Consider the following 27,308-nt stretch of genomic DNA (forward strand, 5'->3'; position numbering starts at 1 on the left):
ACGGGTTACAACGGGGACAAAAGTCTGCACTACCTATCCTTCACTACTTCGCGAAGACTAGACAGAATATTTCTATTCTACAGTATTCGCAAATAGGGAATACCCAAAGAGAGAACCAATATCGAACAATTAATGTTCGTTCAATCAAACAATCAGTGGCGAGAAAGAAATAGGCACGACGGGTTACAACGGGGGCAAAAGCCTGCGTTACCTATTCTTCACTATCTGCAAAGGAGGACAGAATACTTTTTACCCTTCCCTGTTTGTAGACAGAGAATTCTCGAGAAAAACAATCCTCGAACAAACAATGTTCGGGCAAACAATCAATCAGTGGGGGAGAAAAGATAGGCACGACGGATTACAACGGGGGCAAAAGCCTGCATTACCTACCCTTCGCTGCATGCAAAGGAAGAGAGAATACTTTTATCCCTCTCAGTTTGCAGACAGAGAATCTCCAAGAGAACCAACAATTCGGAGAGTAATACTAGTATTTTCCAATCAAACAATCAAATATTTCTTAGTTTGTCGTGTTACACGACCTTACCCGGACCGTATGGACAGTTTCTCGTCTTCCGCTTCCAGCGCCCGATCGTCCTCCACTCTCTGTTACTACCGCGGCACTCCTGATGGTTCCCAGTCAGGACCGTAGATCACTCGGGGAGAGGTCTGCTCGGAACCAGTGAAGTTCAGATGATCGGCTGTCAGACGAGGGTCTATCGGACAGGAGCTCTTCCGATCGTTGCAGTCGTTCACTCTGTCGTTGGGACCTCTCCCACCGGATCCACGTGTCGCTGATGGGCCCCACGTTTGGGACGCCAATTGAAGAAGATCAGTACTATGGTCAGGCGATTTAGTCGATGTTTCTTAAGTAATTTTGCCCGGCGTTAAACGCCTCTAATACCTTATGAAGATTATCAAATAAAGAGGCAGGCGCTGGAGACAGGAAGACAGGAAACACGTTTTATTCCGACGGAGCAGAACACATCAGATCGGACAACAAGGTATCGTCTCGAGGTGCTCTCTTTAGCCTCTCTGAGGCCTGGCCTTTTATACACTGGTTTACGACATGTGACCATTCTTTATTACAATAAAGACATTGTGAAGTAATGAAAAATGACATCCCCGGTACCCCCCCAGTTCCGGCTCATTCCAACACGTGGCTACAGTAGAGGTCCTCACCCCCCATACGACAGGAGGGGGCTATCACGCAGCTGAGTGTTTCGCCGATTCCTTTGGAATGTGTGCGCCTGATCGAATCTCAGGGGGTGGGGAGGTCATGATCAATAGTAGCTCCTTTGAAAAGGGTCGAGTGCATACAGTAGTGGGCAATAAACTGTATCCTCAGGCCAAGGGATGACCAGCGGTTCGTACAGACAATCGGGCTCAGAGGAAGGGGTCATCAAAAGAGGGGTATTCATGGAAGGAAAGGAGGTGTTGGTCAGGCGCGGGGTGTGATTCCCAGAGGCAGAGTCATGCGGAAGAGGAGGGTTCATGACTTGTGCATGTGAGCGCGGGGGCAGCCAGGGTGCATGGGGGATGCTTGCAGGGTCAGGGAAGTGCGCTGATGATCGATCGTGAACAAGGAGACCATGGTACCTAAAATGGCTGTTGTGTATGTTCATACATGAGTCTGGGGAATGGGCAAGATGGCGCAGATGATGTTCAGTTCACGAACTAAAATTCCACAGAGATGGTAGGCCTGCTGTCCTGCTGTGATTCCAAGAATCCTCATGCATAATGAATGAGGCATAAATGTTTCGGAGACAACCCCGTGTAATCTTTAAGCATTACCGTAACTAGGTAAAAGGTCAGTACTAAGAACCGCTATGCAGTGTAATATCAGGGGAATGTAGGTGAAAGGTGCATTCAGTACTTGAGCCAATATTGGGGTACCTATATGGAACATAACAATAGAGGGCAGAGTTCTCTGTACTCCCTCCAGTTACGGCAATGACAGCCTCAGGGAACATCTGAGCTCTGTATGGTGCATCTGCCTGGATTGAAGGTGGATGTAAATCCTATTTGGTTTGGTAGTTGTGTTTGTGTCTTCATAAATATTATGAAATAAAATTTTCATTATTCATCAGTTGGTTGACATGTGCTTCCTTATGTGGTTTAAGGGCATCTGTTTTACATTGAGTGTCCCTTGTCCTTGAGGGGTTTTGTGCAGGTATCCAAGACTTGGGAATATGGAGTAGGTGTCTGATATTCTAAAGTTTTCCTAAATTACATCTTCAAAGAAATAGCAAATAGAATTGTGATTCTGTACCTCACATTTTTAGGAGATTAAACACTCAATGTCTGATATTCCACATACTGATTTTCTCTGACAGATGCAGTCTTTGTAAGATTTTCAAATGGAGGGTATCTCATCTGTAGTTCTCACGTACTGACTTATTGAACATGGATCCAGCATGCAATTTGGCACTCTTTTTTTTGGCAATAATTAATTACTCAGATTTCCAAATGATGTATCAATGGTTAAGAAATTGTTTTTGGCATACAAGATATATAGGTGTATGTGAGTCTTGGAGCACTCATACAAAATGTGGCCTCCCTCAAAAAGTTACTTTCTTGTACATCCCTCTCAAAGAAAATATTTATAAAACACCCTCTTTGTTCTGCTACTCTCCAGCCACATCCATCATGGATTTCCTCCTTTTCTTGACATTCTTTAAAAGAAACTAGTATTCAGACACTATCCTACCTGTAGCTGTTTCACATATACATGTGTTTTAAGAATGCCTTGTATCCTACTACTCCCCCTCACTTTACTCTGGTCTTCCACATCTACCTTTTGTATGAAAGAGAGGAGAACGGACACTGTGCTTGGAAGACCAGGCCTACGCCAAACACCACAGCAGAAGTCGGCTGCCTTAACGGGTCTGGACAGAGACACATAAGCAGGGGAACAGCAGTTGGTGATGGCAAAGGATTACCTGCCCTTCCGCCCTCCAGTGGGGTCTTTCCAGGCTCACAGGGAATTTCTAGGCAAGCAGTCATTTCCTAGCACCGTACACCAAGAACAATTGTTAGATGAGCCTGCATAGAGCATTTCAATTTTTAATTGCTTTAATGACATTTTGTTATGATATGCCATGTGTTGTAATTGATATTAGAATTAGCATGGAAATAGGTATGTTTAAGTACCTCTTCTAATAAACAAATGTGCTTCTCTTTTCCAGTGCTCCCAGCTACTCCTATGTGTGATGTTCCCAGAAATGTAATGACTGGTACTGTAGCGGAGCTAAAATGTAGAGAAAATGAAGGATTTCCTGCATCCCAATATGATTGGTACAAAGATGGAGAACGTTTACAGGTTAAAGCTCCAACTGCAAAGGTCAAAACTTCACCAGGATCTTATACAATAAATATCAATTCTGGGACATTAGTAAGTGCCTTATTTTCTTTTTTTAATTTTTTTACAGCTTACACACTTGCAAGTTCAGTACATGCTGATAAGCTTTTCAGAAGTTTTAATTTCACCATGACCATTGAACAAAGGAAATCATATAATGGACCTCGATGATTAAATTTGACTCAGTTGATTGATGACTATTAATGAAGTTCCAGAAGAACAGCCTTTATAAAAATAAAATACTTGGAGAGTACTGTGATAAGGTTATAGATCTCAGTTCACTCAAACGTCAGTGGTAAGGAAATTGAAAGCATGCACCCTTTGATCACAAAATCTTACAACCAAAACATAATTGAAGACATGGTCATACCTGTTCTCTCCCACCTGGGAAGGATTCATCCTAAACCATTCTCGATAATTCTGAATGAACACTTTAATGGTTCATAATAGTTATTCTGGTTAGACCACAGTCTAATAAATATTGTTCCAGGAGAATCCTGAATCACCCAAATACCATTTTGATACATTAGACAAGCAGTTCTTAAACTTTTTTCTTCTGTGGACCCCCACTGAATCATTACTCCAATCCGGGGACCCCCACTGGGTCAATATTGGTAGCCAGGGGCCCCCTGCCTAAGAAAGTTCTATGATTTGAACCTCAAAACAAAATGAAAACAAGTCTACACCAAACAAATGCTCAAATATAGACATATGTAGCTTAATTCAAAATTAAATATAGATTTTGTTTTCAATTTTACTTCTTGATATATATATATATACTTTATTATTTTTGATTCATCCATTTTAATATTATTTAATTTGGTAAACCAGTCTATTCTTGATTTTATTTGATATGGTGGCTCATTTTCTAATTGTTGACGATCTGATGTTCCTCAGCAGGCTAGCACATGCAGCTAACCCTTCATTTTACCACAATCATTTCTCAATTAAGAGCAAAGGTCACTGCTACCCATTCTTTAAAGTGCAGCAAAACTACACTACATTATGCTATATTACCCCTCCTGCAGGTGTCAGCGTACAAGGGAACAACAAATAGACATCCTAATTAGAAGACTCAGCAAGTAATGTAATACATATATAAATTAGATTTTTAAGACAACATACACATTTACTCACCTGGGCAGCACACTGATGCAAAACATATTTCAAAAACGCCATAAGCAACAGAAGTGCCAGATGATACACCATTTACAAATCACCTCAACATGCACCATTTACAAATCAACTCAACATGCACAGGTTCTCAACAACTAACAATTCAGTTCAGCACATGTCACATACCACAAATTCATGGGCATGAAAGGACCTCAATGAATCTCTCAACGCAGCAGTGGCATATCCTAATAATATTTACACTATTAAGCCAAGCCGTCACCTCCCAGATTGACTCCGCAGCCAACCACACAAAGGAACTCTTCAAAATAGTCAAATAAATCTCCAATCCAGCCATAGAGAAGCCATAGAGAACACCATCCACCCCTCACAAGAACTCTGCGATTCTCAACAGCAAGATCACCAACATTGACATATTTTCACCATCCAACCCGCCACCCTCGACCCAGACTACCTCAACCAACAAGCAATCACCAGTAAAACCATCACCACCTGCTCACCGCTCACCTCCCTGACTACCTCAGCCATCATGTCTTCCATCCACTCTGGGACAGCCACCGACCCCTGCCTTCACCATCTCTACAAGCTTGCAATGAACTCAATCAGCATGCAACTCACCAGCATTCTAAACACCCCCAATCTCCACAGCAACCTTTCTGGACAGATGGAAACACACAGACATCAGACCCCTCCTAAAGAAAGCCTCTGCTGACCCCAACGATATAAAAAATGACCATCCGATTTCCCTGCTCCCTTACCTGGCCAAAGATCTTAAGAAAGCCATCAACTAGCAGCTCACCGATTTCCTGGAACAAAATCACCTACTGGACATTTTCAATCAGGATTCAGTGGCAACCACTGCACTGAGATCGAACTGATTGCTGCCACAGACGACATCCAAACACTTCTTGACTGTGAAAAAACCATGGCCCTGATCTTCCTCGACCTCTCCGCAACGTTCAACACAGTCTCATACAACACCCTCATCAACAGACTTCACAAAATAGGCATACAGCAAGAAGCCCTCGTGTGGATCGCCTGCTTCCTCGCATGATGCTCACAGAGCATCGGACTGCCTCCCTTTAACGCAGCACCCAAAGACATCATACTACAAGGATCATCCATCAGCCCCACCCTGTTCAACATCTACATGACCCCCCCAGCAGGCATCACCAGATACTACGGACTTAGTATAATTTCCTATGCAGATAACACTCAACTGAACCTCTCGCTCACAAAGAGCCCCTCCAAAACCAACTTCTGAAACTCTGTGACCAACGTAGCCAAATGGATGGGAGACAACTGCCTTCAACTCATCTCCGACAAAACTGAAGTACTGATCTTCGGGAAGAACACCTTTGCAGGGGACCACAGCTGGTGGCCTGCAAAACTCGAACCTGCACTGACACCGACCGACCTCGCTCGCAACCTCCGCATCATCCTTGACAGCCAACTGATCATGAAATGACAAGTTAAAACAGTTGCCGCCTCCTGCATCCACTCACTTTGCATGCTCTGCAGAACCTTCAGATGTATCCCAACCAACACCAAACTAACCCACATCGCCCCCCACCTGAGACACCTCTACTGGCTCTCCATCCACAAAGTATGCCAGTTCAAGCTCCTCATGCACGCCAACAAAGCCTAGGCCCTATCTACTTCAACCATCGACTGAACTTCCGTCAACCTGCAAGACACCTGCACTCCTCAGCACTCGCACACACCCCTCAAATCCGTCGCAGCCACAGCAGTGGGCGCTGCTTTTTCTACATCGCTGCCAAGACCTTGAACGACCTTCCCCTCTAGCTCCATACAGCCCCCCCACTAGAAGACTTCAGAAAGAGACTGAAGACTTTCTCTTCCACTGAGGCACAACAACCAGATACCCGAGGGGTGACTGGGCTGCACTTTACAGTCCATAGTCTTTGTTCAGCTCCTTGCATTCCAGTTATGAATTGCAGAATATGTACATGAAGTGACAAATATGTTTCAGTTTCAGGCACCAGATGTACTGGCCAGAGCTATAGTCGTTGGTGAAGCATTGGTAGCAGGACCTCCAATCCATGAAAACATACACACATGCACCCTTCCCAAATCCCATCCCAAGGGGCATTGGGAAGGGGGCACATGTTACTCCACTTTCACATTTTAGTAGTAACAGGTTCCCAAAACTAGGCAAAGCCTATAGAGGCTTATCCTAAACAGCACTATTTTGAATCACCTAGGAGGAGAGGCGCTAGGTAGCTGGTACAAACGATCCTTTGAGCTGCATGAATCCCAGTGGAAGTATGTTTCATGCATGTCAGCATTTGAGAGCACCTGATTTTGAGACTATAGGAGAGCAGGTTGTATGTTTTATGTAGTTTCATTGAAGTGTGTGCAGTGGGCATTTAAGAGATACAAAGTAATGCAAAAATAATAAAACATGATTCACTCTTCTAAACAGGGAAAATTGACATATATGTTGAGTCCTGGATGGGGGTCAATATGTGTTTACCCCTTTACCTCCGGTTATAGGTAACTTCAATGTCATATGCGGGCCAGAGGATTTATGGATTATTCATTGTCGACTGGATACGTGTTTCTTGTTAGGTTAGCCTCCACATATATATAGAGAGAGAGTGGGTTTGAGCTGCATTATTCCCCATGTTGGGACACACATCTGTTTCATTTCCCTATTTGTTTCATACTGTAAGAAAGTCTTTTACCCTGAGAGAAGGGGTTCACTCTACAAGGGTATGTGCTAATGGCCTTTCCTGAAATGTTCCAACCTTTGGGGCAGGAGGCAAAAATATTTGTTTTCCCTTATGTGTTTTTTCAAAGTGTTTATTGTACAGATGGCTTATTGTTACCACAAATATTTAATGACCAAAACATCACACAAACATATTTAAGCATATTCAGAACCTGTAAGTCTCCATGCCCACCTCTCCTAACTTTTTGGGGGAGATTTCACAAATGTAAGTATACTGATTAGTAGCAGATGTGCAAGGGAAGGGGGGGGTCTGACAGAGTAAGCCCATTGCTATTCCCAAACATCACTTCTTAAATTACTACATGCAAAATGGGACCCAAGTAGCCGTAAATTACTCCAGTTCAGAGCTAGAATAACTCCTTCACCACATATAGTCAACCAATGGTACTGCAACAACACCCATAGATATACTGGTACTGCAACAACAACAATAAAAAATAATGGCGTTGTGGATTTAAAATAAGAATCATAGGAAATAATGTTAAATTAAATTATTCAAACCAATTATAACTATAACAATGTTAAAAAAACTATATTACTTAATTATAAAATGTTAACAACCTTTATTAATTTAAAAGTGAATGTAAAATATTGTTTTATTTAAATATAATTAAATTGCTTCTAACTTTTTCTATACATCACTTTTAATAATGATGCAGAACAGGTTTTTTTAAATTTTTTAGTTTGGAATGTATTTCTTTAATTTAAACTTCAGAAAAATAATTTCTATTTATTATAATATAATTAGAGCTTTTCTTCAAGATTAACTTAATAGTGGTGTATTTTCCTTTTATTCTACATAAAAAAATATGCAATTAATGTACATTAATATTTAACATAAAAAATGCATTTTTTTAAATTTAATATGTTTTTACTTTTCAATATAATTTAGAGTTGGGTGACTCCGCACTCAGGAGATCAGAGGTTCCTGTTCTATCTTCTCCTCTTTCCTTAAAGATGCGAGAGCAACACTGAACTGCCATGCACATCCTAAGGACCATTGATTTCTTGGTGGCCATGAGAGTAGTCTAATTCCGTGGTAGAGGGAAAACTAGGAATCATGTTCCTCAACTCCAAACATATCTCACATATGCCTACAACGTCGGCCGACATTGAAGACCGTACAGCAACACAAATTTGATGGTTTTGATTTTGGACTAAATCATACTTCATCCTGAGTTCGAGAGAAAGTTCTGATCATGCTTCATGCCATCAGAGTCTTAAGACTGTGCAACTAAACTATATATTTATTTCCTACAGACAACGTACTAATCCCTCTGTTCACTATGAACTCCACTCCTGGCAAAATACAAGATTACTTCTATACGACTCTTTGTAAATACACATGTAAATGTAAAACCACTGTGGCACTAGAATGACCGCTAAAAGTAATGAAGTTCTAATAAAACAAAGCTGGGATCAGCCTTGATTTCTTCACAGGTCCAACTATTTTCATTGTTATCTGCAATGTACGGGGAAGGCCAGCATTGTGGAGCATATAAGCAAGACTTGGCAGGGACAGACCATTGGGTATCAACATCCCCTGTGCAACATGTGACACAGAGCAATATGGTTTGCAAGACAAAGTATATTAAAGTGAAAACCTATTTCCGAAATGTAGTCAGTGATCACATTAGCATACAGGAAGATTGAAATGCGTCATCCCCATTTAGAGAAAAAACACGCCATCCAAGCCTTAGACACATAGGGCCTAATTTGGATGTTGGTCGGAGTTGCCTTCGACCAACATCCCTGCGGTTTCAGGACCAACCGACCGCTGGCGGGCGGTCCCAAACCGTAATTATGATGTGACAGCATATGGTGCGGTTGCAGACTCCCATTTTCCTATGGGAGCTTGTGTGGCGGTGTGAAACCGTCCGCAGCACAAGCTCCCATTGAGAAATGGGAGTTACAGTAAATCCCTGCACAGTGTGGCAGGCACTACACGGTGCAGGGATTTACAGGGGGGCACCACAGGTGCTCCCTCTGCCCCCAAGTGGAGGCCAAGGAAGAAGAGGGCACTGTCTGAGGCCCCCAAAGTCACTTTCTGACAGGCTTTCCATGTTAGAAAGCCCGACATGGAAAGCCTGTCGGAAACCGACCCCATAATCCCAACACTGGGTCAGTACGGAATTATGTGGTGGTTGCGACTGGCCGATGGGCTCCATCGGAAGCTAGTCAGATTGACCGGCCGGTTTCAAATCCACCTACTGTCATTGTAATACAGCAGTTTGATTTGAAACCTTGGATGTTGGTTGGAAAGCCTCCGACCGACATCCAAATTAGGCCCATAATGATGACCATGTGTCTGTTTGCATCATGAGCTTCAGTTGCAAGTGACTATAATAGACTACTTTAAGAAGCACAAAACCTCATTAATGGAGATTGTATATCTGCTGTGTGCATATTTAATTTCTCCTAAGCTCAAAAACAAAAGAAGTTAAGAGCAGCATTTGGTTACCTTCCATATAGTATGATAGACATTACACCAGACTGTCACTTTCCTGAGTGAAGACAGTCATCCAAATTCCTTTGCGTCTGTTCCTACTGATGTAGATAACTGGAAGCTTAATGCATAAGGCATCGCTATCACTGAAAGGGTGAGAAAATAGTGTTTTAGAATCAGTTGTCAGGTATAAGGATGGTTGTGGATAAGTTTACAGAACATACATTTCTTTTCTAAGGTGACAGTAAAGAACAAAATACTCATAAGATTATGCTTGAGGACATTGGCATTTAGCCTGCACGTTTAGGGCACAATGTAGCACCTACAAGAATGCTCTTCAGCAGAACAAGGCCTCCCAGAGATGGCTGTCAGGGTGGCATGATTCTCCATGCACCCGATCAGATTTTTATAGTTTATATATAGGCCTCGGAAAGCCATAATCCATACGCACAGATAGGCGTATTGGAGCACTTTACATAAAAATGAGAAATGCAATGCAGAATGTGGCATTAAGGCGATGTAGCATTTACCTATACGTAAATGTTCCAAGCGCTGTTTCTTCAGAAGGGATTTATTAACAGACTTAACTGAGTCATCTCTCCTACCTGCTACCCACACTTTTTTAATGCAGCTGTGTATATAACTCGAAGCATTTACTGGCGTGCATTCAGCGTTGGTAGGTTTGTCTTAGTCTCACACAAACAGAATTAGGGTAGGAGTGGGTGGAAGTCTACCAGTATGAGGCTGTCGTCCGAGTTTTCCTGTGTATTTGCAGGCGAAAAGAGCAACAATTAACTGTATTGAACACCAGCAAATAATTTTGTTTACTTCCCATAACTCTTGCCATTTATGACATTTTAAAACCTGATTTGATCCCCCAGTGACGTGGTGGGAGTTTCAGGTTGAAAATAGAAGAAAGACACAACAGTGGCAAGCCAGGTCAAAAGATTAGTTAGAAGTATCGGTTTCCAACTTCATAAAGTCAAGAAAATATGCGCTAAATGTCCTTGCAAACCCTAGAGCATGCTAAAGGATTTGCTGATAACTCAAAAGCGCTACATATTCAAATGCTTTATACAATAGCTTCCAAAAGAGGTTTCAGGGATTGCACAAGGAAGGGCTTGCTTCGAAAGTCTCTTCCCGCAAGAATTTGAATCTTAACTGCTTGGATGGCGAACCTTAATGATTTTGTTTTACATAAAGTATAAACACCACATCTTGGGATCCAGGCCTTGTGATTCTCATTGGAGAGAACCGAGAAAATAGCCAAAATATAGCTACATTTAGTTTTTGGGGAAAAATTGATAAAAAGTAAACATATGTCTTTTTTCAAAAAATGGCAACAAAAGTTTTTCTGGGCAAGTATCACCATAGTTGCAGCTTGTAGGACAAGTGCAATTTGTATCACACAAACATTTTTAACACAATGTTTGCATTTTCGACAAGAAATAGCCCATTTTTCCTAATTTTATTGGTCCCACACTACCTGCAGTTTTTTAAACACATTTTTATTGAATTCCTATGCAAGATTACAAATACAGTAGACTTGCATTACTAATGAGTTATGCTCCTTACAGTCTAGTTCAGAACAGTGGTTGCACAGTTATACCATAGGTAATTGACAAGTGTCAGAGTGCCTTGTAGTCTCTGGAGTGTACAGGGTTTGTAGGTTCTCCAAAACCACCCAGAGCCAACAACCAAGTTGCTTCATAACAATGATTTTTCATTAGGTACAGAATATAAAGTAATTCATATGGTAAACTATATGGAATGGAAAATGGGTGTGAAGGAAACATATTTATTTATGAATTGTACACAAGATAATGAGTTTAGAACAGTACTTATTTGTACATCTCTAGATTTCTGGTAACTACACTATTGTGTGATTCAGAAGTAATTTTGCTAAATATCTTCTTTCTCACTCAGCAGCTTACAGTTGGAAGCCATAAATGCAGAAGAGAAATCTAGTTGGTAATAATAAATGTTATACTATGTTGCTACACGTCTCCCAATTATTGCAGTACCCCTCTTGTGTGGGTGGGATTAGTGCCCGGGACAGGAAAGGGCCCAAAATGGTAGGAGTGGGTGGAAGTCTACATACTACATATTTCCACTCAATCCTGATGCTACTTTGTAATGTGGATGTGGATTTTGTTTCAAGGCTCCAACTCATGGAAAGCTACCAGACCCCGACATTTCTGAAAAGTAGGCAGTGGAGTACTTGTGTGGTCCTCACAAGGTTTTTCCTAACCATAAACCCTTACAAACCTCAAACGTTGGCTATAAACACACTTTTTCCTCACATTTCTGTGAATCTGCAGGGTTCCACAAATTTCCTACCATCCAATATTCTCACACATTTACCCAACTTCACTTGTATAGGTGGGGCAAGCGACTGCAACAAAAAAGGGCCCAAACAACAACATGGACAGATTATATTTTCCCACTCATAACCAATCCTTTTATGTTACAAGGGAGGATATGGATTTTGGGCCAAACATTGAGAGGAATTGGGCTATTTTGAAATAAATACTTCTGTTTAGTCAGGATTAAGATATCATCTAAGAAATCAATCCAGTAAGGGATAATGGCAGTGTTATCTTTCTATCTAGTTGAGATTCTATGTTATCCTTGGATATCTGTTAATTTGTGTTGGACCTGGCCCTCTCTGTAGGGTCATCCAAACCTTTTTGCATTTATCCACCTCTTCGTTTGGCCTTGGGACTCTTGCCACTGCTAACCAGTGCTAAAGTGTTTGTGCTCTCTCTTCTAAACATGGTAAAGTTAGCTTGTACCCAATTGGCTTATATCATTTACATAGAAGTCTCTGGTAACGGTATACAACCATTACCACGCAACTTTTACTACGACCTACCATTACCACGCATTTTTTACAACGCAGGATCCATTACAACGAAATACCATTACAACGCATGTATTTACAACGCAGGTACCTTTACAACGCATACCATTACAACGTAAGTATTGGTAAGTATATAATTTTATTAAAAATATTATAAGTTTGGGTTTTTGGGTAAAGGGGTATTTGTAGGGTTTAGGGTCAGTTTTGGGTTTTTGGGTAAAGGGGTATTTTTAGGGTTCAGGGTCAGTTTTGGGTTTTTGGGTAAAGGGGTATTTTTAGGGTTTAGGGTCAGTTTTGGGTTTTTGGGTAAAGGGGTATTTTTAGGGTTCAGGGTCAGTTTAGGGTTTTTGGGTAAAGGGGTATTTTTAGGGTTCAGGGTCAGTTTTGGGTTTTTGGGTAAAGGGGTATTTTTAGGGTCAGTTTTGGGTTTTTGGGTAAAGGGGTATTTTTAGGGTTCAGGGTCAGTTTTTAGTTTTTGGGTAAAGGGGTATTTTTAGGGTTCAGGGTCAGTTTTGGGTTTTTGGGTAAAGGGATATTTTTAGGGTTCAGGGTCAGTTTTGGGTTTTTGGGAAAAGGGGTATTTTTAGGGTTCAGGGTCAGTTTTTAGTTTTTGGGTAAAGGGGTATTTTTAGGGTTCAGGGTCAGTTTTTGGTTTTTGGGTAAAGGGGTATTTTTAGTGTTCAGGGTCAGTTTTGGGTTTTTGGGCAAAGGGGTATTTTTAGGGTTAAGGGTCAGTTTTGGGTTTTTGGGTAAAGGGGTATTTTTAGGGTTAAGGGTCAGTTTTGGGTTTTTGGGTAAAGGGGTATTTTTAGGGTTCAGGGTCAGTTTTGGGTTTTTGGGCAAAGGGGTATTTTTAGGGTTAAGGGTCAGTTTTGGGTTTTTGGGTAAAGGGGTATTTTTAGGGTTAAGGGTCAGTTTTGGGTTTTTGGGTAAAGGGGTATTTTTAGGGTTTAGGGTCAGTTTTGGGTTTTTGGGAAAAGGGGTACAGGGTAAAAATTAAGTACAATTAAATTTAAATTACATTAAAATAAATTAAATAAATGAAATTAAATTAAAATAAATTAATTAAATAAAATTAATTAAATTAAAATAAATTATATTAATTTTAATTAATTTACATTAAAAAAATATTATAAACTTACCAATACTTACGTTGTAATTGTATGCGTTGTATAGGTATCTGCGTTGTAAATACATGCGTTGTAATGGTATTTCGTTGTAATGGATCCTGCGTTGTAAAAATTGCGTGGTAATGGTAGTCGTTGTAAAAGTATGCGTTGTAACGTCATACATCCCTGGTAACGTGGTACTACATGTGTCCAGGGCCTGTACATTAAATGCTACTAGTGTGCATGCAGCGCTGATTGTGCCACAGACTTAAGTATCCCTTTAAATATGTCTCAGGCCTCCCATTACAGCCAGTGGCTGCTGTTATAGACTGCCATTTTGATGCCAGGCTCTAATCTGCCATTGCAATACATATACGTCATCTGCAGGGCAGGCCCTAAACAGCCCACAGGGTAGGCTGCAATGTATTTAAAAAGTAGGACAAAAATGTCCTGTTAGTGAAAAATTCTTACATTTGTTTTTCACGATTGCAAGGCCTGCTTCTCCCCTAGGATAACATTGGAGTTACCTAATTAAATGATAGGCTGTAACTTCCAAATGGGAACCGGTAAACAGTTCATGTTTGGTGTCTTTGGAAGTGTAATGAAAAACCCTCTTTTATGGTGAAGATAGATTTTAACTACAATTTTGAAAAGGCCACTTTTAGAAAGTTGGCTTTTTTCCGGCTTAACTGAATGTGCCTCCTTTCAAGGGTCACATGACTGTTTATCGCTCTCCTGTGGTGTGATGTTTATTCCTCCCAGACAGTAGAAGCAATTTTATATATTTTAATATCTGATTACCCAGACCCATTCTCCTAAGAACTGTAAACAGGAATGGCCATTCTATACAACAAAAGGCTTTGGTCGCATCTTGAGAAGTAGCTGCGGGTTGGACATCCAGATTTATTTGGTGGACTATTACAAAGTATGTGCATATATTATGCATGGTTGATCAGCCCAGAATTAAGCCAGATTGGTCAGCGAATACCTACCCAGACAAATATGGCAGTAGTATATTGGTTTACCAGTATTGTATTATCTATATTTATAACAGAAAGGGGTCCGTCTGATTCACATAATTAATAGGATGGGGTTTCCCAGTTTAAGGAAGCGATGACCATTGCTTTTTCTAACCTCAGTGGAAACGTACAATTTTCTACGGTTTCTTCATGAGTTGTAAGGAGGTATGTGGTCAGTATATCCATGTACCACTTATAAAATTAATTTGGTTATCCATTGCTTCCCAATGATCAGCCTCCAGCCATATATATATATATTTTTATAACCAACTTATTTTGTTTATACAGCAAGCACCATTCAATATTACAATTAAGGAGAGCTGAGCATTCAGACACAACATTACATGATATGATTTTGGCGTAAGTCAGTCCCTGCATAATGATAATCCATAATAAGACTAACACTTCCCACACACTTCGTCATGTTTATGAGGACACCCCGCTCTTCATAGATTGACTTTTCTTTTTGCACACACCAATTAACTCCTCTGCGCCACAGCTAGATCGAGGGGAGCCTAGGTTGCCTCCATCGGCAGGTAATGTCTCTCTTACCCGCCAGGCATGCCACCCCTTTGAAGATTCTTTCAGCATGCGGACCTCCTAGCTACTTCACAAGCCCCAACAGTGCACTCCGGCGGCCCAAGTCAATTGAGCATCCTAGAACCGCTGACGTCTCCAGGCCAACCCCATCCCAGAAGAAACGCAACACCGGGCAGTCCCTTGCCACATGAAATAAGTCAGCGGCAGGGAGTACACAGCACTTGCAGGTTGCATGGTCAGTAGATAATATCTGTTGCATGCAACATGGGGTGAGATACATCGAATGTAGGTAATTCACCTGGACCATAGGCAGGAGTGAAGGGATTGCCAGTTTTCTAGGGACTAGGCATGCCTCTCCCTAGTCATTCTCATACAGTTCGCTCACCCATCTCTGCCAAAGGGAATCAAAACCATTAGGGCATGGATAATCAGAGAGCAATAGATCATGGATATTGCTCCTTTCCCCAGGCGTCCCATTGGAAGTTTGGCTTCAAGGTGGCTATATTCACGGAGTTGAGAGTCTGGGTCAAAGGTGCAATCACAGGGCGTGTCATAGCTGAACAAAGCAGAAAAACTGTGTGTTGGCAAGAGCCTATTGACCCTTCAATTCCTAAAAGGACAGCAGGTTGCTTCCTTTGTAGATATCGCCTTGGTATGTGATTTCTATATGGTCCCATTGGGTGAAGCCCTCACGGATGGAAAGCTGTTAAAGCCACATGCCCTGCCTCAAAGGGGTCTAACCTGTTAGCAGCAGTTCTCCCACCAGATAAGACTCAAGGTCATTCTCCAGCAAAGCACTGCTACAGGAGCCCATAGTATTTCTCCATCTACATTTTCTAACCACACCAGGATGGCTTTCTCCAAATATGTTCTTCGGGAGTCACTAATTGGTGCTGATGTTGTAGATTTGTTTAGACGTTCACAGATTATTTTAGTATTCCAACTTTGTCCTGTATTACGCTTCCAACCAACATAATCACTTTCAGTGATAACAGATAACCATGTGGTTTAATTATTCTTGCCAGTATACTCCCATTCCTTCACCTTCACTTCACACTTGTGCTCTAACATATTTGCCTAAGAATTTAATCTATCTGTCTCCTGTTTATATTCAGTTAGTGTCTCCTCTTTTTAAGGTAGCTTCTGTGTTTTCCCCGCTTTATCATACTCTACAGTCAGGTTTTGTATGGATGAATTTTAGGATCCAGAAGCCTTTGGAAATACCCTCACCCCAAATAACCACCCTAAAATCCTTCCAGGGTGAGTAATATGTTTATACGGTGTTTAGGTTTTGCTGAAAATACTGTATTTTCGCTTTCCTTATTTTATAGTGAATTACAGAGTCTAGCAATGTTTCAGATAGGAACCTCCGTTGCCTAGATGATTTTGAAAGGTCTGCTGTCACCAATTCTAGCAACAATAGGGAATGGTCTGAGTATGTTTTAGCTTTTTGCATGGTTATTCATCCAGTTATATGAATCTTTAGTGCAAAAGGTTGATTCTGGATGTGGTATCATGTACCTTTGAATGATGCGTATATGCCAATTTGCTTTGTATCTAACTTTGAAATATTCATGCCTTGGCAAAAGTGTCTCTGTTGCCTTATGTGGATGCCTAGTGCGACTTTTTGACCTATCTAAGTTGAAATCCCCCTATTGTTTTGAGAGAATTTAACTCATTGCATTTAAATATTACCTCTCATAAGAAGTTTAGGTCATCCCGGGTTTTTGGGGGGGAGTGGTGTGTGTGTGTATTGTATTATATATATATATATATATATATATATATATATATATATATATATATATATATATATATATATATATATATATATATATATATATATATATTCACTGAAAAAAAACATAGGTTATAGACCATATATAGTTAGGAATTAGCATTTAAAAAACCTTATTTTACTCACACAAAACCAATGAAATTCCATATATAGTTAGTTGTACTTACTATATATCACGCACCCGCAATCCACTGCTGATGATGTCACATATTACATCATTCATGACATGGTCAATGACATCACTGATGACATCACTGATGACATCTCAAATGACATCACTGATGACATCACTGATGACATCTCAAATGACATCACTGATGACATCACTGATGACATCAAACAGTGACTGTATTTTTCTGTAAAGTTAAAATATGTCTTACATATTTAAGAATGAGTGGATGTATAAGTGTCTGGATGAAGGATTTAGTAGGTGCATGACTGACTGTATGAGTGAGTGGTTAAATGTGTCTCACTGAGTGCATGGGTTAATGACTAAACTGTCTTAATTTGTGCATCATTATGTCTGTTGTTCTGTAAACTGCTGCATGTGTTGATCAGTAGCTATATGAGTAACTATATGGGTTATTGATTGGTTGCCCAAGCATTTGTATGGGAGACTGAGTGTGTGTGTGGGTGGCTGGGAGGTGTATGACTCTGTGCATAGATGTATGGGTTCAAAAGTGCATGTGGAAACAGCTGTATGGGCGGTTGACTGTGTGCATGAGTGTATTGGTGAGTGAATGGATATCTCAGTGCTACATGTCAAAGTAAGTACATATGTAAAATACAGTACATGTGAGAGTTGACATATATAAATAACTGTGCATAAGAGCCAGTGAATGTGTGAGTGGCTGTATAGATCATTGTGAACTTGTATCCAGGATTGTATAAGTGAGTAAATATGTTTTAGTATATGTTTGAATAAGTAAGGTGTGTATAACTGTATAGTTGAGGAAATGGAGGTCTGATTGATTCTTTGCATGACTGACTAGGTGTGTGAGTAACTCCATGGATGAGTGACAGTCTGTGAGTGTATGTTTATACTGAGTGTATCTAAGGTGATATAAGAGTCTGAAGAGGTTCATCATAATATCACATGAATGATGTCATCAGTGATGTGATCAGTAATGTCAAATGAGATGTCATCAGTGATGTCATTTGAGATGTCATTTGAGATGTCATCAGTGATGCCATCAGTGATGTCATTAGTGATGTCATCAGTGATGTCATTTGAGATGTCATCAGTGATGTCATCAGTGATGTCATTTGAGATGTCATCAGTGATGTCATCAGTGATGTCATTTGAGATGTCATCAGTGATGTCATCAGTGATGTCACTGACCATGTCATGAATGATGTAATATGTGACATCATCAGCAGTGGATTGCGGGTGCGTGATATATAGTTAGTACAACTAACTATATATGGAATTTCATTGGTTTTGTGTGAGTAAAATAAGGTTTTTTAAATGCTAATTCCTAACTATATATGGTCTATAACCTATGGTTTTTTCAGTGAATTTTCAAGGTTTTTTAAATGCTAATTCCTAACTATATATGGTTTATAACCTATGGTTTTTTCAGTGAATTTCAATGGTTTTTTAATAGCAAATATCTATAGCTATAAAATGTATTCTTATTTAAATCCAAAAATATATTTTATATGTTTATTAATAATTTTTTTTAAATATTTTTTTTGTTTCGCTCCCGGTCCGCGAACCGGGAAGCTTCCCGTTAGCTCAATTTGATGCCGCGACCCGGTCCGCGAACCGGTAAAAAATCAACTTAGTGACGGTATCGCGTTGCCGCGTAATGCGTCTTATGACGTACTGCGTTAGCGCACCCGGAAGTGCCCCGGGGCGCGGACCGAGGCGCGAAGCTCAGCGACCCGGAAGCTAACCGGGGCGCGTCGCGAAAGCGCGACGTATCGCGTTGCCGCGTAATGCGTCTTGTGACGTACCGCGTTAGCGCAACCGGAAGTGTCCCGGGGCGCGAAGCGCAGCGAACCGGAAGCTAACCGGGGCGCGTTCCGCAGCGCGTAACATGAGCGTGAGAGGTCATGTGACTTGTTAATAAAACTTTTCATTGGTTCATTTCACTTTTGGTTTCATAATAATGGAAGGCTAGGTCAGGTGACTTAAAAATAACACTTTTCATTGGTTGAGAACTTTTGCTTTTCCCAAATGATGAAAACCCCTCCTTCTTTCCTCACTCTTTCATCTTGGTGAGAGAAAGACCCTTTTACTTTATAGAGAAATGGCTTCCATTGTTGCTTCAGCTAGTGTTCCCCCACCACCACCCCCACCTCCTCAAGGGAAGAAAGGACCACCTGCTCAACCAATGTTTGAAGAAGAGGAAGATCAAGAAGAGGAGGAAGAGCCTGAGTTTTTGCCAGAGGAGCCCAGGAGGTACAATAGAAAAGAAAACTACATCTGGCAATTTTTTAAATTTCCAGCAGGGCAAAAAAAAGTCAATGCCAGATATGTGTTTTGCCGTATTTGCAACGATCGACTGTCAAGGGGCACTGACAAGAAATACAGCTTCGGCAATTATACGATGCACAGGCATATGAGTAGGTGGCACCCAAATAATTATAGTGCTGCCCAGCTTCGTGATGAACAGCAAAATCCCCTGGCAATGGTGAGAACATCTGCTGTCAAAGAAGTATCGGGACCAGAGGCGAGGGAGGTGATCCTGAACATTCAAATGGACATGGGGGAAGTAAAGCAAGTGTGCGTGTGGTGCAGCCAAACACTTTGCTACCGAGAAAGTAGCATTACTCTTATAATGAGAGCTATCAAAAATCATGTTTGCCCGAAACGCCCCAAAAAATAAATTCTTCTTTTTTTCGTTGCTCCTGTTGAGCCCTTCTCAATGAATCATTTTTGTTTCCCCCCTCCCCCCCAAAAAAACAAAAAAATTACAAAATGTTCAGAAAAAACAAAAAAAATATAAAAAATGTTCAGAAAAATAATAAAAACAATTTAAAACAACAAAAACCAAAAAAAAAGTTCTTTTCAGAACTACCTCCCCATTATAAAAAAAATTGGTAGAATTTTTGAAACTCTGCCAATCTCTATTTCTTTTAGTTCGCTTCCAGTTCGCACTCCGGTACGCGAACCAGGAGCGAACCCAAAACATTTTTTAAAAAAAAGAACAGTAAGTATAAGGGAAGGAAACAGACAGTTATGTTAAAAGAAAGACAGCTACAGGGAGTAAAGAAAACATACTGTTACCCGCAATCCACTTCTGATCATGTCACATATTATATCATTCTTGACATGGTCAGTGACATCATCAGCAGTGGATTGCGAGTAACAGTATCTTTTGTTTACTTCCTATAGCTGTCTTTCTTGTAACATAAATGTCTGTTTCCTATCCTTATACTTACTGTTCTTGTTTTAAAAAAAATTTTGAGATCATTCAGAAACAGTAACATTAATAGAGACAGAATGAGTGAATAATAATGAAGAAGTATGAGAAGAGAGGGACTGAGAAAAATACTGGAAGGAGTAGAATAATTAAGTAATAGAGAAAGGAATGAGAGAAGTAGCAAACGCAGGAAAGTAAGGATTAAACAAATGAAGCAGTAGAACTAATAGATGTTAAATGTCAGTGCAATTGCAAAATAAGGAATAGCAAATTTTGCTACTCCTTATTTTGCATCAAACTTGTTTGATACATACCATTTGTCTAATTAACATTCGCAAAGGCCGAAATTCGTAGAATTTTGATCTTTGCGAATGCTAATTAGCTTGATACATATGGCCCCAAGTGAGGCCTGTCTTGCGACATGGTGCATCTTTTGCACCAGTGCATTCTTTCATTTAATGATTTTTTATTGACCATTCAAAATACATCTTTCAAAGAACACATCCGTGCACCCTAACTTTCTGTTTTCAGCAATCAAAATCCACCAATCACTGTTACTGCTTCATTAACACAGAAACTCCACAGTTTTTTTCATTTTAAACTCTCATTTTTTCAACTGCCATTTCATTGCCACACTTCATCTGACTGCAGGAGAACCTTCTCTCACCATGTTTTCTGTCTGGATTGTTGGACATAGTTATATTCACTGGGCTCAAAGGTACGTTGAAAACAGGAATTTACCTAACCTCAATTTACAAGATGTGGAAATTAAGTGGTTTGGCCACAGAGGATTAAAATGTCACCAATTGATACCATTGGTGAAAACCTTTATGCATTTGCCCAAACCTGACCTGTTAATTGTGCACTGTGGAGGTAATGACTTGGGCACTTTGACTGGGGTAGGTCAGGAAATGCTTTTAAAGGACACGTTTGAGCAATTGATGGCACTTTTTCCTCAGACTGCCTTGGTATATTCAAATATATGCCAAAGACAGAAATGGAGGTGGTCAAACCAATTTTGTCCACAAATTGAGAAGTCGAGGAAGCATATATAAAACAAATCTGTTTCAGCTTACATGAGAGACCATGGAATGGGCTCCCTGTACAACAATAACTTGCGTTACTACATGCAAGATATCTACAGAGGAGATGGAGTTCACTTCTCAGATGAGGGCAACAGAATTTTCACTCTGAATTTAAGAATGTGCATTGGTACCTACTTATAAGTACCTAAATGTACCATAAACCCAAAAGCTCTTCTCAGAGCTACCCTACATCTGATCACTCACAATTATTATTTTACTCTAACATTTTTCACTAATTTTCAACAAAGTACGCTCCCTGGGGCGCTACCCGGTACGCGAACCGGGAGCTAACCTCGCGAAATTTTTTAAAAAAATGGTTTTTTTTCCCACATATAAGCCTCCTCAGCCACCCTCACAAAACCTAGGGTGTCAAGATAAGTCTACCGTGCCCCCTTCTACCCATTCTGAACATTATTTGCCCTCCATAATTCGACCGAAACACAAAATGGTGGACTCCCGTAACGCTTAAGGTTCGCGTACCGGGGCGCTCAACGGTTCGCGTACCGGGTCGCTCCCTGGGAAGCGCACCATCAAAAAAGGTGGGAAAGTAGTTCACAGAAAAGCCACTGGAGACAATTTCACCAAATATAGATTAGCTCATACTACATACCAATCCCTACCATTTTCACAAATTTGATTGGAATTCCATTTAGTCATTTAGCCTGTAGACCTCTCTAAATACCCTGAGGTAAATTACTTCACAAAACACATCTGAAGTGTTGGAATTGACAACCAATGAAAATGTTACTTTCATTTTCTACTTTTTTTACCTGAAATTTCATTGGTTATATACCTGAATATATATAAAGGAAGAGAAGAAAACACAGCCATTTTGACTACTACTTCTTGCTGTACATTTCAATAGTATTTTCACTAATTCCTTCAACTTCTTTCTAAAGGTAAGTTTTTATTTTTAAAACTGAAGTATATTGTGCACTATAAGTTAATATGGTAAACTTTTTCTGATAGATATATACTATCCCTCTGTAGTAGTTATAGATTTAGAGAGACTTCTCTGTTATAGTTATGGATGGAGTTAGGCTTCTCTTGTATAATTATGAATTTACTTACGTTAAATCACATACACTTTTTTATATTCCTACTTCCACGCTGATACTATACACTGCCCAAAGATAAATTCACTGATAAAAAATGCCTATCTAAAATTATTCCCAACATTGCCCTATCTCTACTAATATATATTTTTTTAATCCAAATTTCAGGCAAAATGGAAGGCGAAAACCAAGTTTCTTTTGAAATGGACCTGCAAGAGAGCAGCCAAGAATTGATTGATACAATTGATCAAATTGACATTGAATTTTTCGATGAAACTTGGGACAATGAACTACTGCAATGTGTACAAGCAGTAGATAACCTCCTTGCAAATGAGGACATTTTACACCCTCAGAGACTACAATGTATATTCCATGATAATTATGAAATTTCTGACAATGAAATGTTAGAAAGTTTAATAAATTATGAAACACAATCACAATAAAAAAAATGCTTAAAAAATAAAGAAAATAAAAAATAATCAACAAAACCAACAATCAATTAACATACTGCATTTGAAAAGTCTCTCATTCTTTTTTCATTGTAGTACGCTGCCCAGAACGCTTCCCGGTTCGCGTACCGGGCGCTACCCACACAAAAAAAACAAAAAAAAAAATTTTTTTTTATTCACTGATAAAAAATGCCTATCTAAAATTATTCCCAACATTGCCCTATCTCTACTAATATATATATTTTTTAATCCAAATTTCAGACAAAATGGAAGGCGAAAACCAAGTTTCTTTTGAAATGGACCTGCAAGAGAGCAGCCAAGAATTGATTGATACAATTGATCAAATTGACATTGAATTTTTCGATGAAACTTGGGACAATGAACTACTGCAATGTGTACAAGCAGTAGATAACCTCCTTGCAAATGAGGACATTTTACACCCTCAGAGACTACAATGTATATTCCATGATAATTATGAAATTTCTGACAATGAAATGTTAGAAAGTTTAATAAATTATGAAACACAATCACAATAAAAAAAATGCTTAAAAAATAAAGAAAATAAAAAATAATCAACAAAACCAACAATCAATTAACATACTGCATTTGAAAAGTCTCTCATTCTTTTTTCATTGTAGTACGCTGCCCAGAACGCTTCCCGGTTCGCGTACCGGGCGCTACCCACGCAAAAAAAACAAAAAAAAAATTATTTTTTTTTGCCCCGCGGGGCCCTTTTAAAGCCTCCACATTAAACCTAGGGGGTCAGGGAGGATCTACTATGCCCCCTTATGGTCATTTCCCCCTTTGTTTTGGCCTCCTCTTGTCTCTCAATCCTACCGAGAGACAAGATGGCGGCCGCTACGGACTGTTTAGAATGTTGACAGACACCGGAGAGCCAATCAGCTTCGCTACGCGAAGTTCCGGTACGCGCCCCGGTCCGCGAACCGGGGCGCGGACCGGAGCGCGCTTACAGATATATATCTTTTTTTAAACGTTAATTTCTCAAAATCCACTGGAGCACATATATTGAGACCTACAAAAGGCACATCGGGCTACCAGTCCCTACAATTTTGCCAAGTTTCGTGCAAATCCATTCAGCCGTTCGGGCTAAAAGTGAGGCCAACCGCCCTATGGAAAACTCAATGTTAAAAACACGTTTTGGGACCCCCCTTTTTTCTCGGCCCCCCCTTGACAAACCCCCCCCAAATTTTCAAGGTCTGCTCAAAACAAAATGTTCCATTTTCCAGAAAATTTCAGCCAATTCCGTCCACAAACACCAAAGTTATTAGACATAGAATTTTCAAAAATCCCATAGGGAAAAAATCCTAACTATATATACCTACTGGCGACCGCCAGTAGGTAATATATATATATATATATTTTTTTCCTGTAACAAAGGTTACAGGAAAGTTATAGTTATGAAATGGAATTTAAAAAACCTTTGAAAGGTTAGAAAGGTTATTTTATTTTAGTTCCTAACTATAACGTCCCTGTAACCTTTAGTTTTTCAGTGAATATCTAAGTTTTTTTTAAGTAGTAGTCACGTGCATGGGAATCCCACTGTGTAGGACTTACAGGAGGTACCACAAAGACTTTTTGGCCTCCAAGGTCCTCAGCAGTGAAGTGGATGTCATCTCCCAACCAGTAGTGCACCACGAGCTGCGTTTACAAAGTGGTGGAGAAAGGGGGCGTAGCCTCCGAAGGCCTCTTAGCAATCTCGCTGTGTGGGACTTATTGGAAATAACAGGAGGGGTAGTTGGCTCCCAAGAATGTCCTTGGGGGCAACTAACCCTCCTATTAACACAAGTAAGTCCCATACAGAAAGATTGCTGAGACTTGATAGCAGGTACAAAAGGGGGTGGTGATGGACGGAGCATCTGAACCAATAAAACACTCACTTTGGCCGCCAGAAGTGTGGCAGGGTATACTCAGACGTGAGTCCCTTGCTCACTTTGCCACTGGATTCAAGCAAGCCGGGCTGAAGACGGCTGTAATGCCAGAAACCGGTCCTCGGAAGCTTGTTTCCGGTCCAGGAAAGGCATGGTTTGGCACTTCGGGCTGGACTGTTCCCATGAGGCACAGGGTCAGACTGATTTGCATATAGCCATGTCTGAACTGGGGTGGCTAAGTGGGCTAAAGAACGGTGATGGATCAAACCCAGATCTTTTGACTGGGTGTGAGTGTTTGATTGGTTCAGATGCTCCGTCCATCACCACCCCCTTTTGTACCGAGACTTGATAGCAGGCCAGGCCCCCTTTCTCCACCACTCTGCAAACGCGCCTCCTTGTGCACTACTACAAGAGGGATGAAGTCCCCTTTGCTTTTGAGGGTCCTTGGGGACCAGCTACCCTCCTGTTACCTTCAGCAAGTCCCACATGGTGGGTTTGCTGAGAGGTTTTCAGTGGTCACACCCCCTTTCTTCTCCACTCTGCAACTGTGGCTCCTGGTGCACTACTAGTTGGTGGATGAAGTCTCCTTGGCTCTTGGGTGTCCTTTTGGAGCTAACTAGCCCTCCTGTTATGTCCAGTGGTCATACAATGGGATTGCTGAGAGGTGGTCAGAGGCCACTGTGAAAATGCACCTCCTGGTGCACTGCTGCTTGAGGGAAGAAGTCCTCAGGAGGTAAGGGGAAGTTCACCAAGAGGCGCGTTTGCAGAGCGGTGGGGAATGGGCGCATGTCCTTTGACCACGTCTCACCAATCCCACTGTGTGGGGCTAACTGGAGGTAACAGGAGGTCTTCTTGCCCCCTAAGGAACCCCACAGCCAAGGGTACTTCATTCCCCAAGCAGGAACATGCCTGCTGATGCATTTGCAGAGTAGTGGAGAAAAGGGGCAGGAGCTCAGCGATTTGCCTTTTTTTTGTGTGTGTATATTTTAGGAAGCCCCATGGGCAATTTTTGGCCCAGGGAACCCCATTTCCCGGTGGCTGCCCATAAGTGTGTGTGTGTGTGTGTGTGTGTGTGTGTTTGCGTGTGTGTGTGTGTGTGCTTGTGTGTGTGTGTGTGTATATATATAATTTTGGGAAGTGGGCCATACAGCTCCACTCCTGAGGCCATTTTCGGCCCCAGGCACCGCATCCCCTGGGGCATGACCAACTTTATGGGGACTGCGGGGGGAGCCTCATAGCCCCGTGATCTGGGCCAGCTACCGTCTCCTGTGGGAGCCGGCATTGCTTTCTACAGCCAGGGAGCTATTAACATGCATCTCCCTGGGTGTAAAAGGCAAAGTGTGCTCCGCTTTGTTCTAAGCGGAGCACACTGTTTGCTATGGGATGGGTGGAGCAGTGCTCCCACCATCCCATAGCAAACTGCAGTGTCCTGGGGGTGGGCAACCCAGGACATTGCTGGAGCCAGCCCTTGGGGGGTGGCAGTCCCTAGGGCCATAGAGGGCTCCTGGAGGGGTGCCGCACGGCCCCCCTCCCATCTTGTATATCGCCCGGGGAGGTGGTGGTCCCCTAGCTGGGGGCCTCACGGACATCCTCCATTAGTGTATTGGTGCCCCAGGGAGGTGGCTGTCCCCGGGGCTGTGTGGGGAGCCTGGAGCCCACCTATGCACCATTATTTATTTTAAGCCAGTGAGGTGGCAGTCCCAAGGCCAGGGAGATCCGCGAGGACCCCATACTATTAAAATCAGCCCCGGAGAGGTGACGGTCCCCGGGGCTGCGTTAAGCCCTAGGAGGGGGGCCTCGTGCGCCTCCTCCTATATTAATCATATACCTCCGGGACCTGGTCCATCCGTGGGTTATTTTAAAGTTTGGTTTGTTTTTTGCTGCAAATATTGCGAATTTGCAGCATTTTTTAAAATACTTTTATGCCATGGCGGGGACCCAGGAGGGCTTCGTGACCAGAGATATCACTATAATTCATTTTAAACTTACATTTCTCAACAACTACTGAACGGATGTACACCAAATAAGCAAAAGGCACTTCCTTGAACCAACATCTACCTCCCTGCCAAATTTGGTGTAAGTCCGTTCAGCGGATCGGGCTGTATTGTGGCTAAAGGTTCCTATGGGAATTAACATTACAAACGCAACCTTATTTTTTACCCCAAATTCTCCGTCCCCACTGCACGGATCACCCCCAAACTTTCCAGAACAATAGTACCCTCCATGACACTTATTAGAGAATATTTCATGCAGATTGGTCAAACGGCTCAAAAATTATAGCTAAGTCAAAAGATGCTTTTCCTATGGAAACTAGGTCCTAACTATAACTACCTACTGGCAATATATATATATATGTATGTTTGTATATGTGTGTATATCAATCAATCAGGGGCTTATAAAGCGCACTACTCACCAGCGAGAGTCTCAAGGCGCTGGG

At 41.2% G+C, this 27,308-nt stretch overlaps 1 protein-coding gene across 2 annotated transcripts in view; it reads left to right on the forward strand.

Annotated features, from left to right (window-relative positions):
* Window positions 1-27,308, forward strand: part of JAM2 (junctional adhesion molecule 2) — a 314,246-nt gene that overhangs the window by 249,113 nt on the left and 37,825 nt on the right. For both annotated transcript variants that reach the window (XM_078658366.1, XM_078658365.1), the window contains exon 5: window positions 3,186-3,391. In XM_078658366.1, the coding sequence (XP_078514492.1) occupies window positions 3,186-3,391 (206 nt within the window). The remainder of the gene's footprint in view (window positions 1-3,185; window positions 3,392-27,308) is intronic.

The sequence above is a fragment of the Lissotriton helveticus genome, chromosome 8 (genome assembly GCF_964261635.1).
Source record: "Lissotriton helveticus chromosome 8, aLisHel1.1, whole genome shotgun sequence".
Classification (NCBI taxonomy): domain Eukaryota; kingdom Metazoa; phylum Chordata; class Amphibia; order Caudata; family Salamandridae; genus Lissotriton; species Lissotriton helveticus.